Raw genomic sequence first — 15,288 nt, forward strand, 5'->3', positions numbered from 1 at the left:
ATATGATTTCATTATCTTATATTAAGGATTAAGCACTCACCCAGTTTTTCTAGTGTTATGATTTTGAAGATGACTAATTTCTTTAAAGGACTTAATAGGCAATTTCTAAGGTGGTTAGCAAAAAAAAAAAAGGGGGGGAGGGCAAATTTAGAACTCCCTTGAAGGTTCACCGTGGCTGGAGCAAGAATGGCAAATTCTCCCATCTCCCAGCTCTCCCATCTTGCAAACTCCTTGTGAAGAGCAACTGTAGGGAGAACATGGACAATTCCTTAGGCATTGGGTAAATTTGAACCAGTCACTCCTTCTCAGCCCAACCTACCATTACTGCTGTTGTGGGGAAAAATAGGAGGGGGAAGGAGTAATGAGTATGTTGGTTGCCTTGAGTTTTTTATTTAAAAATAATAATAAAAGCGAGATTTTAAAAATCTAAAAAATCTTGCATCCTCTCCAAAGAGGGTTGAAGGAGCCAATCTACTTATCAGCTTCTTGTTCTTAGTCACACTCATCAGCTCTGCCATTTCTTCTCTAGGAGTCCTGTGTATGAAACCTTTTTAAGTGTTTCATACACTGTTTAAGAAAACCTGAGATAATTGTCATATTTCTCTTCCTAATCCCAGTGGTTATTGTCCCTAGAAAGTTGCTTACAATGCTTAATTTGCTTTTCATTACTTGAACAAAATAAAATCCAGGTCACTACCTTTCATGTTTGTCCATGGATTTCGTCTAATAGACTTTATATCTTTTTGTTGCAGCAAAATCTGAAGAATTCCCAAAAACATCCCTGGGGATGGAACTTTCTCTAAATCTACTCTCAATGAAATCCAGTATAGCCAATAATGGCCAGAAAACAGCCGTCGGTGACTTCAACAATGATAAAGATGTCATAATACCATCTTCTCCCGATAAAGATCCTCACTGCCTGAAAGAAGGAATTGATAACTCAAATATGGCAATACAGGAAAGAACTTCTCCAGAGCACAATGGAACAGCCTTGCAGAACAAACTGGCGGATATGCATAACAATCCTTTCCAAAGATTTCCACCAAATGAAATTTTTGAAACTGAGGAGCACCAAGAGGAAGAAAGTGCCAATAAAGTATCTTCCGTGGAGAATCCTATAATACTAGATAACATTGAGACAGTGGGGGGAGATCAACATGTGGCTTCAGACAGTGGGATAGATAATTCATTAAAAAGCAGTAACTCTGAGAAGTGCAGCTTACAGGAAAATAAACACATTCCTTTAGATGAAAGGGACCACATTATTCCCCCTGTTCTACAAGCTCAGACAACAGTCAGTTCTGCCTGGGAGTCTCACCTGCAGGTTCAACCCTTGGAAGCTGACCTGTCTACCAGCCACGACAGTACAACTTCGTTAACAAAATCGGAGTCACTGCATCATTTAGACTCAGCACCCTCTGTGCAAAATGGAGCTGCTCTTGAGCAGGAGAGCACAACCTGCTCCTCTGAAGATTTAGTATCTGAAGATGCTGCCTTGCTTAAAGATGATTTACAGCATCCCCCATGTACAGAGGCCTCTTCTGCAGCAGAACACGGCCTCTTTATACCACACAACGTGCCAGGAAATCTAGTAGTGCCATTCAGAGAGAGGACATCTGCTGTTCTTTCACCCCACTTCCAAGATGGCCAGCGACGGCCTTCTAATGTATCTCAGTACGAAAATCTGTCTGAAAACGAAAACGAGGAAGAAAAACAAGCGCCCGTTTCTACGAAATTGGCAGATTCAATACCACAAACTGAACTCTGCACACCAGTATTAAGGTCTTCTATACCCAAGTCTGCCTCACTTGGGGAGATAGACCATCTCCAAAAGCAAACCCAAGAAATGACAGATTTGGCAGAACTGCCAAAAATTGATGACCAGCTCACCTCATTCCCCATGCTGCCACATTCCAAACAATTGTCTGGGGGAGGCAGCGTGCCGGTCCTTTCTGAGCCTGGCTGTGATGCCCTCTTGCTGCCTGGGGGCCTCCAAGCCCGGCCTACTTCGTCTCCTGTGTTGCAGGATCAGCACAGCCCCTTCAGAATTATAAAAACCACCACCCCTCTTCATTTGGCTTACGCCACGGAGCAAGACTGCTTGAGCAAAAAGCAGCTGGCTCTCCCTTTGCCAGAGACCAGCCATTGTCATACAGCGGATGGCGAAAAATACAATCTTGTCCCCGGAGAAGTTGAGGTAGCTGGTGATTGTGTTCAGAAGTTGCAAAATGTTCCGGGTGGTTCACCTGCATTTCAGAAACCAAAAGTACCACCCAAGATTTTCAAAGCACATTCAGAGAACACGTTCTCTTCAAGCTGTTCTCCCATGGGGCAAATGTCTAAATCAGTCACATTCTAGAATTACCGGGAAAGAGGAAATTTGGGTTACATAATGTTTTCCATAAGAGTTTGGAAAGGAAGGCAGAGCCTGAAGCAAAATTAGGAAGGTGATCACTTTGTTCATCAAAATGTATTCAGGAATTCAGGTTAAAGTTCAAAGGCCAGGCCAGGCCAGGCCGGCAGCTAAAGGCTGCACAGAGCTTCTTACAAGATCCGGGTGGTTCGCCAAAGTATTTGAATTATACGTCTCATCTTTTTCCTCGCTAGATAAATGTTTTAACAAATTTAACTTTCTAAAAAGATCAGTGTTTCCAAACCCTCGCAGCTGAGAAATGAAAGACATAATTCAGAAGAGCAGCAAGTCCAAAAGGAGTTACTTTAGGAAGAAGAAACCGGTCAGTTCGAAATTTGGGCCAGTAATACTTGTTTTTTTCCCAGTAGCAATAGTAATGTTTCTGTTTCAATTTAGTACTGTAGCTAATATACTATTACATATGACGCTGTGCATACTATATATGCCAGGGAAGTTAATTTTCATAGCATCTATGCATATCAAGCACACATCATATGTGTGTCCTTTCACTAAAATCAGACAATTTGACATGCCTTTTTAAAAGTTTGGTTCCTCTCGTTCCACCATACCTCCTTGTTTAGTGATGCCATTTAGTCAAGAGAAAGGAGATCCCATCAGTCCCTTCAGTTGAACTTTTCAATACATTACAGACACATGGGTAGCTTCAGAGAGAAATCCAGATAGTCAGGTAGAAGGTTTGCAATATGCTATCCGGTGTTTCTAAGTTTGTTCAATCCTCAATTTATGAGCATGGATCCTCTAAGGATCTATTACAGGAAGTATTAGTTTGGAATGCAAGCAAGAAGTGTTCTGATTGCACTACAATGCAACGTTCACATCCTAAGGAAGTTGTGACATCTTATTTGCCCTTGTGCCATTGGCATCCCTTTGGAAATACTCTTTTACCTTAGATGAGTATTGTGTTGATTAATAAACAGTTCTTGCACTGATATTAGAAGAAAAATAGAGAAAATATTGGTAGCTAAGACAATTCCCTAAAGTAGTCTTTGATCAAGTTTATAACTTTCCTAGCTGCTACACAGTTGTGAAAGTAATACATCTCCGTTTCTCCAGGATGCAGTTCCAAGTAGAATTGTGTTCTGGAGAAACTGAGATGCATTACTTTCACAAGGGTAAAGATTCAAAGCTTTTATTTGATTTATAATCCAGTTGAGATTTTCTTCAGCGCATGCAAAATTCATGGCTGCATTGGTAGCAGTTAAATTCAACAGAAGGAAAAGGTGGAATCCTCTTTGGTGTATGAGAAATATTTTGTACTCCGAGTTTTCAGTTTTTCTGTAATTGGGATTCCTTTTGTTTTTAATAAGGTGTGGTAACTCATTCAGACTATTATAATTCTGCAGTGCATGCCTCTTCTTTTTTACATCAGTTACATTTTGCAGCATCAGATGCACATTAAATACCTTCATGCCTTAAATCTGTGACACACATTTCCCACTGCAAGAACAATGGACAATTCAAGGAATTCTAATAAGCAAGGTGTAGTGTTACTTTAAGATGCCAAGAAGCGGAGCCTAGTGTTTATTGTAGAGGGGAGGCAATTCCATGTCCATCCAGATTCTGGGCTCCAATTTGCATGTCGTTAGGTTGCAGATGATGGGACATGTAAAGAGTTCAATATTATCTAGGACTGAGCTTGGACAATTGAATATTTTTAATTTATGCATATATTTTATCTTGTGTTCTGCCCTATACCTACCCAGGCAGCACCAGACTAGGTGCATTGTTCTAGACTAGGAGATTATTTTTTCTTTTTAGTTTTTTAGTTGTTGCTTTTTTTTAAGCTTAGCTGATGTCCAAGTTAAAGAAGTGTTGGTCTATATTTTTCAATGTGCTCAAATGTCGCACTCATAACCTGATGCCCAATTTCTGGAACAAGACGGGGTTTAGAATTGTGGAAAAGTTGCGTTCTTCTGTGTAGAAAACATGCAAGTGTCTTCTTTTAAAGCAGCAAAGCCCATTTGATTGGGCCTTTTCCCTTTTGCTTTTGTGTGTGTATGTGTGTGTGTCTGTTGCAGGAGAGCAGGTGCACCTCAGTACTTCATAACTGATAATTGAGCAATTCACTTCTGTCACCTTTGCTTGCCACCTGTCTTGGTGGCCTCTCACTCTTGACCATAAGCAAAATTTATACTGGAGAAACATAGAAAGGTAGCTTTGCATTTTAGACCTTTTTCACTTGCTCCCAAATAGAACCTGATTATATTTTTCAGCCACAGACTGATGGAGATTCACTTTTAAGGGCCTTCTTATGGCCCTTCAGTTCCTATGGTGGTCTAATTTTTTCCCCACAGACATAGGAGAAGGACATTGGCCCTACTCCCCACTATACTTGAGCAAGACTGTTGCTGAATTATGGGGCCAGGGGCAAAGCTTGTCTCTTCAGTAGAGAGGCACCTGATAGGAAATTGTGCTGTTTAAAAAACAAAACTGCCCATCACCATCCATATCACAGGCCTTATTCAACATATAGCTTCAATTTTAACACACTCCTCATTGTGCATAGTTACCTTAGTGCTGGCTGACTCATTGGCTAATTAGCCATATTTTTCCAACTACAAAAATAAGTATTTAATGGTCAGAAAAATCTGCTCTTCTCCAAATGCTCCTTCATAGGAAAATATTGATGTCCTTCAGAACACAAAAACAAAAGCTTCTACATATTCCTAGCTGGATGTCTTTTGTTTTTGAGGTTGTTTTTTTTTTGCTTGTTTTTGTTTTTTTCAAGAGACCAAAGACTTGAAACTCTAGGACGAAGCACCCTACTAAAATGTCAAACTGTAGCTGAAAGAGATCCAGGAGCTCTTATTCTTTGAAAGAATGGACTATGACAGGAAGACAAATAATCTGTTTACCTACCTTCAAAAGATATAGCATTTTTTGATTGAGTAGTCTCTTTGAAGCAAATCCCAGACGCCAAAACAATTTACCCATAAAATTTAATTTCATCAGCATGCCTTTTACGTGGAATGAAGTCCAAGAAAGGAACTCCTTATTCTCAAGGCATTAATATATCCCCTTTAATATTAGGGAAGACAATACTTTGAATCCAGAGAACAATACATATACACACAAACCTATTTGGCCACGCAGAGGTTAATCTTGTGTAATGGTATTAATCTTGTGTAAAGTTACAAAGAAAATTTGTTTCCTAAATGAAAGTAGTTACTGCCTAGAGGATGAGACAGGTTACTCATCCATGTGCATATTATTTAAAATTGTACCTGTCTTATTTATGTTAGCAATTCAAATATAGCTTTACATGTAGGCATGTGTCACGCTGCATACTGTATTATGAAAAGATATTCATATGATTACAATTGAGCAGATATTTAAAATCTGAATAAACTATAGTTTTAGATGTGCTTGAAGATGTAGCATTTTCTAGTAGTGCAGCCACCAAAGTAAAACTGGAAGCTAGTGCTTAAGGCTTCCCAAAAAGATTTCCTTTCTATGAATGAAATGGAAATCTAAAGTGTTTTGGAAATCAAGAGTAATGCCTAGTTATTTCCTAAATCCTCTGAATGCCCAATCCATCTATTGCTCTTTCATCTCTTCCTCCACCTCCTTTCTCCATTTCTTCCAAAGATAATTTGAAAGCAGTCTTTGCAAAGGAAAAGACAAAAAAAAAAACATTACTGGACCTAATGTCATGTTTATGCCACTTTAAACCATCAAGCATGTTCTACAAGAACAACATTGGAACCGTATCCAAAGCTGGGGTGATATGAGGGAAGTACTCGAACTTGGTAGTTTTCCAACCATCTTTTAACTTGTGGGTTACAGGACAGAGCAAATCTTGAAAGTGTTTCACCACAACAGTCAAACATCCCAGGAAAACGTTCAATAAATCTCAAATGTGCTCTTCTGCTAAGGAATTCATCTGGAATGCCTAAGAATGAGGATTAAACACTCTGATTAGGATGTTAAGAAGAACTAATCCAGGCACTCCAGTGAGATCATGAGGTTTAATATGCAAGCCTTGCTTTTAGAATTTTCATTGCTAGAGGCTATTTGGGATGGAAAACAGACTCTGGCAGCATTGAAGGTGTGGAAGCCTTTTACTTCCATAATATCCTTCCACAAACTATGTTACTATATTAAAAGAGTTCCATGGATTTCTGTCTAGACTTCAGTAATGCCTGGTTTGATTTTGATCAGAATAAGCCTGTATAAGGCCGTTTCTTGAGGTTTAGTTTTGATGCTTTATTCCCCAGGCTATTGCACTAATAAGATGGGGAAGGCATCAACTTTACTTTGATGAGGTGTAGCAAGCTCTTAGAGCAAAGCTAGCTGAGCTCCTGCATGGAAGCGAACTTTGATCGGCTCTAGAACTAAATGTTCCTTAGTATGAGAAAGTGTTCCTTCAGAAACTCAGGGAAACATCAGGGAATCCCCTCCCCAATTCCCTAAGTAGAGCTAAGATGTATTTCATTTTAAAGTTAATGTTATCTTGATGGACCAGCTCCAACTCTTGGATCAGAATAGTGCAGGCACGAGGCAGGGATTCAGCTCTGGATTCTGGACTCTTCCCCACTGCTGAAAGTTGGAACAGCCTGCAGTTCAGTAGACGGCCCCGTTTGGGCACTTGATAGGTCTGCTGCCACTGTCACCCTAAAATGTCCCATGTTAACGGCTATTCTTGACACCTCAAAGAGCTTCCTTCCAAGGTAATTCTGTGTGATGTAGTCTTGCTGTCATTCTCTTTTATGTCTGCTTTGGGGGAAGATGAAGCAAAAATATTCCTTAAAAAGAAATCCAAAAGGATTGTACAGGATGTTGAAAAGCTGTGTTTTACATGGTTCTAATAACAGTCAAGACTTTGGAACAAATTGCTGCATGTGGATTCTTTACTTGCTCTCTGGGAATGTTTGGCAAGTTGCCAGTCTGTCCCCTGGTATGATGAGTTTTCGGGCTAAACTACTCAGATGCCATCACCGGAGGGATGGCAGTCCGAGTGTGATCCATTACTGCTCATCTTGTGGGTTTGGTTTAACAAGAGTTTGGATTGTGACAATTTAGGCATGGGATAATCCACTATAACCACACTGTAGACAAGCTGACGCTTCAAGGAAAGATTGGAAATGGTTGGATCATTCCTTGCAGTATAGTTGCATTCAAACATTTTCTTGGAAATCATAAAATGAAACATGCTTGTCAGCACAATGTTCATGTTTTCAGGCTTATTCTGTAGGAAGATAATAATTTGACTGTGAGACTTTGTGCAAAGGCCAGAGCTGTATCATTCATGTGACAACTGCAAAATTCCCAGTCTTCTCATTTAATGGCAGCAAGCTCTTTGCTTGCTTCCACGCCAGATGGGGAACCATGAACGATAATGTTGATTTCCAACAGGAAACTCGGGTTTCATTACCGAGTTCAGCCTAAGCTCAGTCAGCCACAGCAGCAGGAAAGCCGCCTGACAAATATATGACAAAAATGAAGAATTCCACTCTTAAATGCACAGCGCTGTGAGAACCAAAACCTGGAAGCTTCATGGAATATTTTTAGGTAATTGTCTGTTGGTGGACAATAATGGTTGTTCATTTCCATAGGCAAGTTCCCCAGCTTGAAAATGTTTTTGAGACCTCTGTACAATACAGCTGCCATGTAAAAGTTAATCTGAAATCCTTTCCATGCAATACGTTTTACAATTGTACGCGAATGTTTAGGAACCTGGGATCAATTCCCCCCCCCCCCCAATAAATCTGTAAGTGAACAGAAGCTCATCCAATCTCTAGATGTTGCAGTGGTAAATCTACCTTTCTGCCAACTTGGTCTATTAGCTGTATGATTCAAGGTCAAGGCCCCACCTTGATCCCCCTTCACCTCCTTTTGACAGAAATAAATTTTCCAGCATTTCCTGTAGCCAGCTAAAAGCCCCTCTCTAATCCCTCTTCTAGCTCAGAAATATTTTTAGGTTTCCTTCCATTGACTGAATGCTCGAGATCTGCCCACAGGTTTTCAATAAAATTCAAGTCTGGGGGCTGTGAAAGCCATTGTAATACTTTCCTCTCTGTTTCCTGCCAGTATTTTATGGTCTGCTGGAGCTATGTGTTTCAAAGCATTGTTTGTCTCAGCTTCTGCATACAATTGCACACTCAACACATATAGTTTGGCTTAATGCTGTTTCTATTCTTGTCAGCAACTTTTTGTGGGCACAGACATAAAGGCAGAGTATGGTCTGTAAACAGGTGTCTACAGTGGCTATAATGTATACACATTCCTGTTAAAATGCCAGGTTTTTGAAATGTTTTTTTAAAAAATCAGACCAAGATAAATCACTTCAGAAGTTTCTCCACCTTTAATGTAAGCTGTATAATTCAATTGAAACTGAAATCTTTTAGGTTGGGGGGGGGAATAAAAGAAAAACATTGCATAAGCGTGTGCATCCCCTTATAAATAGGGATGTGCTTGTGTTCAGAATTAATCACATTCAAACTGATGGTAAAAATACTAGTCACATCTGCCATCAGTTAAAATGACTGGTCAAGCCCATCAAAGGGATCTCAATGTTGGAAGGTATTGCTTAGGAAAAGGGAACCAAAAAAAATCTCCAAAGCATTGAATATACCATGTGACACAGTGAAGAGAGTTATCAACACGTCAAGAGTCTATGGCACAACAATGACATTACCAAGAATTGGATGTCCCTCCAAAATTGATTTTTAAAAACAAGAAGAAAATGGTCCTTGAGGCTGCCAAGAGACCTAGAGCAATATTAGAGCTGCAGGAATTTCAGGCAAGTACTGGTTGTATACTACATGGGACAACATTCTCAGTACTCTTTATATGTTTGGGCTTGGGGTATGGTGGTAAGATGGAAACCTTTTCTTGCAAAGAAAAACAAAATCTGAGCTTGGCTACATTTTGCAAAAATCTGCATCAAGTATGACAAAATCACGTGAAAAAATGTGCCGTAGGTCTGATGCACTTGAATTTTCTGGCCATAATTCAAAAATCTGTATTTGATGTTAAAAACATCACTTGCATATCATCAAAAATATACCATTCCCACAGTGAAGCATAGTGATGACAGTATTATGCCTTGAGGCTGCTTTTCTTCCGCTGGAAATGGGGCTTTGGTCAAGGTAGAGGGAATTAGGAATAGTTTCAAACATCAGTCAATTTTGACACAAAACCTTCAGGCCTATGCTGAAGATGAAGATGAATTGTACACTTCAAAATGACAAATGACCGAATGCATGCCTGGAAATAAATAAAAAAAAACTATCAGAAGATTAAAATTTTGGAGTTGCTCAGTCAGAGCCCAGACCTGAATCCAACTGAAAATTTGTGGGGTGACGTGAAGAGGCCTGTGCACAGGAAATACTCTCACAATCTGATAGATTTGGAGCGCTTTTGCAAGGAAGAATAGGCAAAGATTCCCAAGGCAAGATGTGCCATGTTGATAGACTCTTACCCAAAAGACTGAATACTGTCAATGAAATCAAAAGGTGCTTCAATGAAGTTATTAGTTTAAGGGTGTGCATCTTTATGCAATCAAATTATTTTATTATTTCCCCCCTAAAATATTTAAGTTTGTTTTTCAACTGAATTCTACGTTATGTTATATTAAAAGTGGAAAAAGTGTGATTTATCTTGGGCCTGATTTTTTTTTTTTACATCTCAAAACATGGCATTTTAATAAGGATGGGTAGACTTTTTATACTCAGTGTACTTTTACTGTGTAAAATCACAGCTACATTGATACAATATGGGGTTAACTTACAGAAGATAAAAATAAGGGCATGTTTAGCAAAAACATATTTAAAAAGAACAAGCTATTATTTCCTGAAACAGAACGGAAGTTAAAATGTGTAAATAGAAAAGTAGCATGAGCCTATGTTAAGGAGAAAACCCTTGATAAAATCAAATTTCCTTGTTAAATATTTGTTGCTTCATTCAGCTGTAAATATCTCAAATTTCATATATTTTTGAAAGATAAGATTCATGATTTTTTTTGAGTCATTTTATGTATTTTCAGCATTTAATTGCCAAACTTTGGTAGCCAAAATGTGTGGCATGCCTGTTTTTTTAACTTATCAACCCGGCCCTTCAGTTTTTGGAAGTTAAAATATTGCGGATGAACCTAGATAAGTGTGTGTTTATAATACAGGCAAATGTATTTAACTCCAGACACTCCCATTTTTCTAACATGCTTTTACAGTACTCACATGTGCTTCTTCCACCCTCCCTCCCCAAATTTCTTTTGTGCATAGTTTTATGCAGGTGAAAGACTTTTGGGGACTGCAATCCTATATGTACAATTCAACTGATTTACCTTTGCAGAAACACAGCAGGGATTCCCAAACATGGATGATTGTTGTGTAACAATGCCATTTGTTTACAAAAGTTATCATTGTGTTTTTAAAAGGATCCAGTTCCAGTATTTTCATGAACAGATTGAAAAATATGGTTTGGGGGGAGGGGTTGCAGATTGCCAGCGGACCAGAGGTAGGAGGGCAGATTGCTTGAAAAATAGAGAGGGAAGGAGCCTGATGTATGCAGGCTTTTATGCAGGGGAAAGGAGTGGACAGATTTAATGGATATTCTGGTGGGAAAGCATTGTGCCTTCCAAAACAAAATGCTGAAGTTTGGTTATCTGAGGGGTAAAGAATGGTAGTATAAAACATTTATAGCATAGCATAATGGCCTATTAGAACTGTTTTTTCTCCTAAGGAATAGGTACCATGACCCTGATACACTGTAAAATCAGCTATACTAGTTAATGAGAAATAGAATAGTAGTGGCTTTAACTGCTTCACCCCGAGCACCTTTTTTTTTTAAAAAAAAAAAGCAGTATTAAAAAATAACCAAAGTTCTTCAATTACATGGGCACAGCAGTGGCAGAAATAAATGAACAGCATTCCAATATCTCAAGACAGAATTTCCCTGACTGCTGAATTTTAATAGCATAGAGACTTTTGAGACTGTTAAGTCTAAAGGCTAAATTACTATGCCTTAATTAAGCATTAAAAAATACTGTGGTTTTAAAATACACAAGGGGAAGATCCAAACCCTACTTTAGTTTTGAACTGAGCTTGTTTTTCCATGTTACTATCTGCCAAATGTAGAGCTGATAAACCAGGAATAGTGAAGACACCAATAATGATAGCTCTTGAGAAAAGATGTATGCTGAAAAATCCCCTTTGAGGTTGCATTATGGCAGATAATTAATTATGCATAGTTAACAGGAGACTGTTTAACAGCCACATGTTGGACTTGATCTGGTTTATTAATTAGATTTCAATTCTTTAATTTGGGAACATTCCCTTTTTCATGTAAACAGATGCTTAAAGTTTGTTAGCCATTACCGTACAAGCAGCGATGGAACCCAAGGCAAGAATAGAATTTGTGAAGTGGCTGCCTTTCTGCTTTGGCCAAATTCTCTGGATAGCTCATAACCCATTAAAAATGGCCTATTTTAACAAAGGGGAATAGCGAAGGAAGAAATCCTGCAGCTTTATAGTTACTCCCTTAGGACATTCCTGGGCATCAATCTTTGGATAGAGCTGCAGTTATCAATTTCTGTTAAAATTCGCCTTGCCCTGCTAAGGTACTATAAAAATTAGAAAGCATTGCAGTCAGTTAATTGTTTTTTTTTAATTATATGGATGGAAATCAATGGATCAAGCTCCTATCTCCCATAATGGGAACTTAGTTCTCGGAACAGTGAAAACAATCCCGAAAGACTAAGCTTTTTGAATAAGCTGTCTGTAGACCTTATGCTGTGGTGCATTGTTCAATGTTTCATCTTGATACCACTATTTTAATAAACGCAGAGGCCTCTACCAATATCTGGTCAACATCCACAATGAGCCATTCTGCTATTAAGGCAGCCTAGATCCAGGGTGTTGAGAAAGACTGATCAAATAGTAAATTATTCCAGAAATGAAACAGGTATTTTAAGCAATTAAAATAAATGAACCAATTTTTACTTTTTAAGACATAAGTTCCAGCGGCAAAAATGGGTGGACAACGAAACTGTTTCTTGGGGTTTAAATATTGATAACTACTTTCATCCTGAGATATAGTACAGGGAGTTTGACTCAAAGGAACATAAACCCCAAAAGGTACAGTAGACACACCAACACTTTTGAGAACAAAATCGCTTTTAATGACATTTAAGGCTAGGTTTGGGTTCTCTTTAATACTCCCAACAGTTTTTAAAAAATCATGCTTGTTATTTAATTATTTGTCTGGTTTTCTTTAATTCAACCAGTGATGAGGGATCTGGTTGTGGTATCTTAACCAGAAGAGCTTTGAATTACAGCAAGTACAGTCACAGACATACAGAGGAACTGCTCCCTGATAGCAGGATTCGGAGCTGTGCATGCAATTACGTAGGCACAGCGGCTACAAGGGAGAGTGGAGAATGGAGCAGGAACACGGAAACAGGCTCCCATGTCTCCAAAGACCAGCTCCACCTCCAAGTAGTACACAAATTTTGCAATAAGCACACCAGGGAAGACAGCCTTGACACAGGCAACAAGCATACAAATCTTGGGGAGGCGGGTGGGGTGGGGTGAGAGAGACCATGCCAACAACAAACAGGAAAGCCTACATACAAGTCAACCTTTCTTTCCCACTGGATAATTCTTCCCAATCAGCCTGTAAGACACAAAGGTTGTGGAAAATAAAATACTAAAAAGCTTCCCGTGCCTCCTAAAGATATATGGATGGACTGTTTTCCCTTTGATGCAGCAGGGAATGAGTAAATTCAGAGTTGGAAAATCCAAGATCCTCCAGTCTCCATCAACAGGTTCAGGTAGAGTCAATTTATACATTTACAGGTTCTCCCAACACCATAAAAAGGAAGAAGAAAAAAGGCAAATTTCTAAAAACTGGCAGACATCTTTCCCTCCACCCCTTCTGAAGTACTCTTGAGGATACTGTCCAAGCCTGAAGAGAATGTCCACCAGATTGACCATTTACTCTCTGCAAGAACGACAGTTGTCCAGTTGTTCTAGCACAGGGGAGACAGTATTAGCCAAAAGTTAAGAGGGGCATAATTACTTCCCTGTTTACACAGAGATAAACCAATGGGCGGAGACATGAGGAACTAGTTACAGATATAATTATTTTATGCTTGTCCTGCCCACCTTGAAAATGTGAGCATATTTTTCCCCTTTGTGCCCCCCCCCCCCCCCGTGGAATGACGGGCAAGTGAATCTTCTTGGCAGTACCTTCCAAAGAGCCTTGATCTTCTGCTGACAACAGCTAGCCTTCTTTCAGATGGAGCCCTTCAAGCCGTGAATTAGAGTTATCTCCCTGCCTTACATGGCTTGCAGCACCAAAGTGGGAAACCAGTACACTTGCAGATGCATCCAGCTTTGCCCTTGGTGAGCTGAGCTCAAGCTGATTGAAGAAACGAGATGGGTCTTTCCCTGCATGAGCCTCCTTTCAGACACTCTCAATCAATCCCTTGGAACAATGACGCAGATGGCAAAACCAGTGTCAAGACCACCAAATAATAACTTACTGCAATTCCTTATGTGGCTTTGTACACACACTGCCAGGAAGGGGGGGAAGGGGAGAGAAGGCAAAAAAGGGAGGGGGATTTAAACAATAAAACAGTTCCCTGCAGGCCTTGGTGAATTTTTAAAACTGTCCATTTGGAGCCCTTTTGGGGGAGGGCCTGCAGACACCACCCCATCTCTCCTTTCCCCAAATCCATTTGATTATATTTTCACATCGCCTCCATCTCCGTGCTACACACAGTAGAAAGCCTTCCAAGTCACAGTCTGGTTCGCTGCAAACAGAAAAAAAGCAATGAGTGAAATAAGCTGAAAAACCTTTACAAAAAGTTACTTATTTATACAATTCAACAACACCAGAGTACAAAAGTTAAAATATCAATATAGTACATGAAATAATAAAACTATCAGTACAGAAAAAGAAGTAATCAGAGGGATCAATTTAAAATGCCTAGGGTGGTGTGTGTGTGTCTGTATTTATTCAATATGGTTCTGAAATTATTTCAAGGTTAATCCCAGTCACACATTCCTGAAAGGGGAAATCAAGCATTATACGGTATATATATATAATTTTAGGACCATATTGAATAACTACACACATACATATATATTTAAAGAAAAGCTTGGTTAAATGGATGCCAGAATTTTGTTAACCAGGAGTGGGGGATAAATCTATACACCAGTGTGTGTTTGCTTCACAGGATGGCAATTCTGAATCCGATTTGTTTGCTGCTCTTGTTCAAGAACTGACCTCAATAGTTTGATTGTGGATAACAGACCCCCAGGCAGTGTAGCACTTAACATGGCATGCAGAAGCAGTAGCTCAGCAGCAAGTGGTAAATGCTTAGAATAGAAGCATTATGCTCTCCTACAGTATCATTTCACAGAGCAGCACATTTATGAAGTTGCAAAATGAGAGCCAGTGGCAACTTACAGTGCCGAGTATATTTTGCATCCGCTAAACTTATCTAGTAACTATGAAAATCCTACATTTAGTTTTCACATAAACCAAATTTAGATTTCATTCAAGCCATCTTCAGGCTGGCAAGTCTACCTTTCTCTCACCTACTGGTGCACGGGTAAATGGTCTCCAATGTCCGGGGACGGGGAGAGGACTACAATTGCCTCTGAGGGTTCCAAACTGTTACACTAATTAAGTCTTTAATTGTGATAGTTTAACCGTATGCAAACAATGGATCTCATTAAGATAGCACTTCCTTGATCGCTGCCAAAAAAAGCAAACTGTCCTTTGCTGATACTGTGGAAATGTACTTACCAGTGTAGTTCATTGTTTAAGTAAAATGTGACTGTAGTACTATTTACTAACCTCAAGATGATGCTGTGATTACATCAATGTTTTGATTTACAAAACAT

General features: G+C 39.3%; 2 protein-coding genes across 5 annotated transcripts in view; one reads left to right on the plus strand and one right to left on the minus strand.

Annotated features, from left to right (window-relative positions):
* LOC106544572 (uncharacterized) overlaps positions 1–8,788 on the plus strand; it is a 104,654-nt gene extending 95,866 nt beyond the window's left edge. For all 3 annotated transcript variants that reach the window (XM_014060873.2, XM_014060874.2, XM_087716029.1), the window contains one exon: positions 753–8,788. In XM_014060873.2, the coding sequence (XP_013916348.2) occupies positions 753–2,359 (1,607 nt within the window). In that variant the 3' untranslated portion in view covers positions 2,360–8,788. The remainder of the gene's footprint in view (positions 1–752) is intronic.
* Positions 8,789–11,228: 2,440 nt separating this feature from the next.
* The window catches only part of HRAS (HRas proto-oncogene, GTPase), a 75,521-nt gene continuing 71,461 nt past the window's right edge, over positions 11,229–15,288 (minus strand). For both annotated transcript variants that reach the window (XM_087716053.1, XM_087716061.1), the window contains exon 6: positions 11,229–14,189. The gene's annotated coding sequence lies outside the window, so the exon portion shown is untranslated. The remainder of the gene's footprint in view (positions 14,190–15,288) is intronic.

Source organism: Thamnophis sirtalis, unplaced genomic scaffold (genome assembly GCF_051295495.1).
Source record: "Thamnophis sirtalis isolate CommonGarterSnake01/CBP01778 unplaced genomic scaffold, rThaSir2_p1.2 scaffold_1, whole genome shotgun sequence".
NCBI classification, from domain to species: Eukaryota; Metazoa; Chordata; class Lepidosauria; order Squamata; family Natricidae; genus Thamnophis; species Thamnophis sirtalis.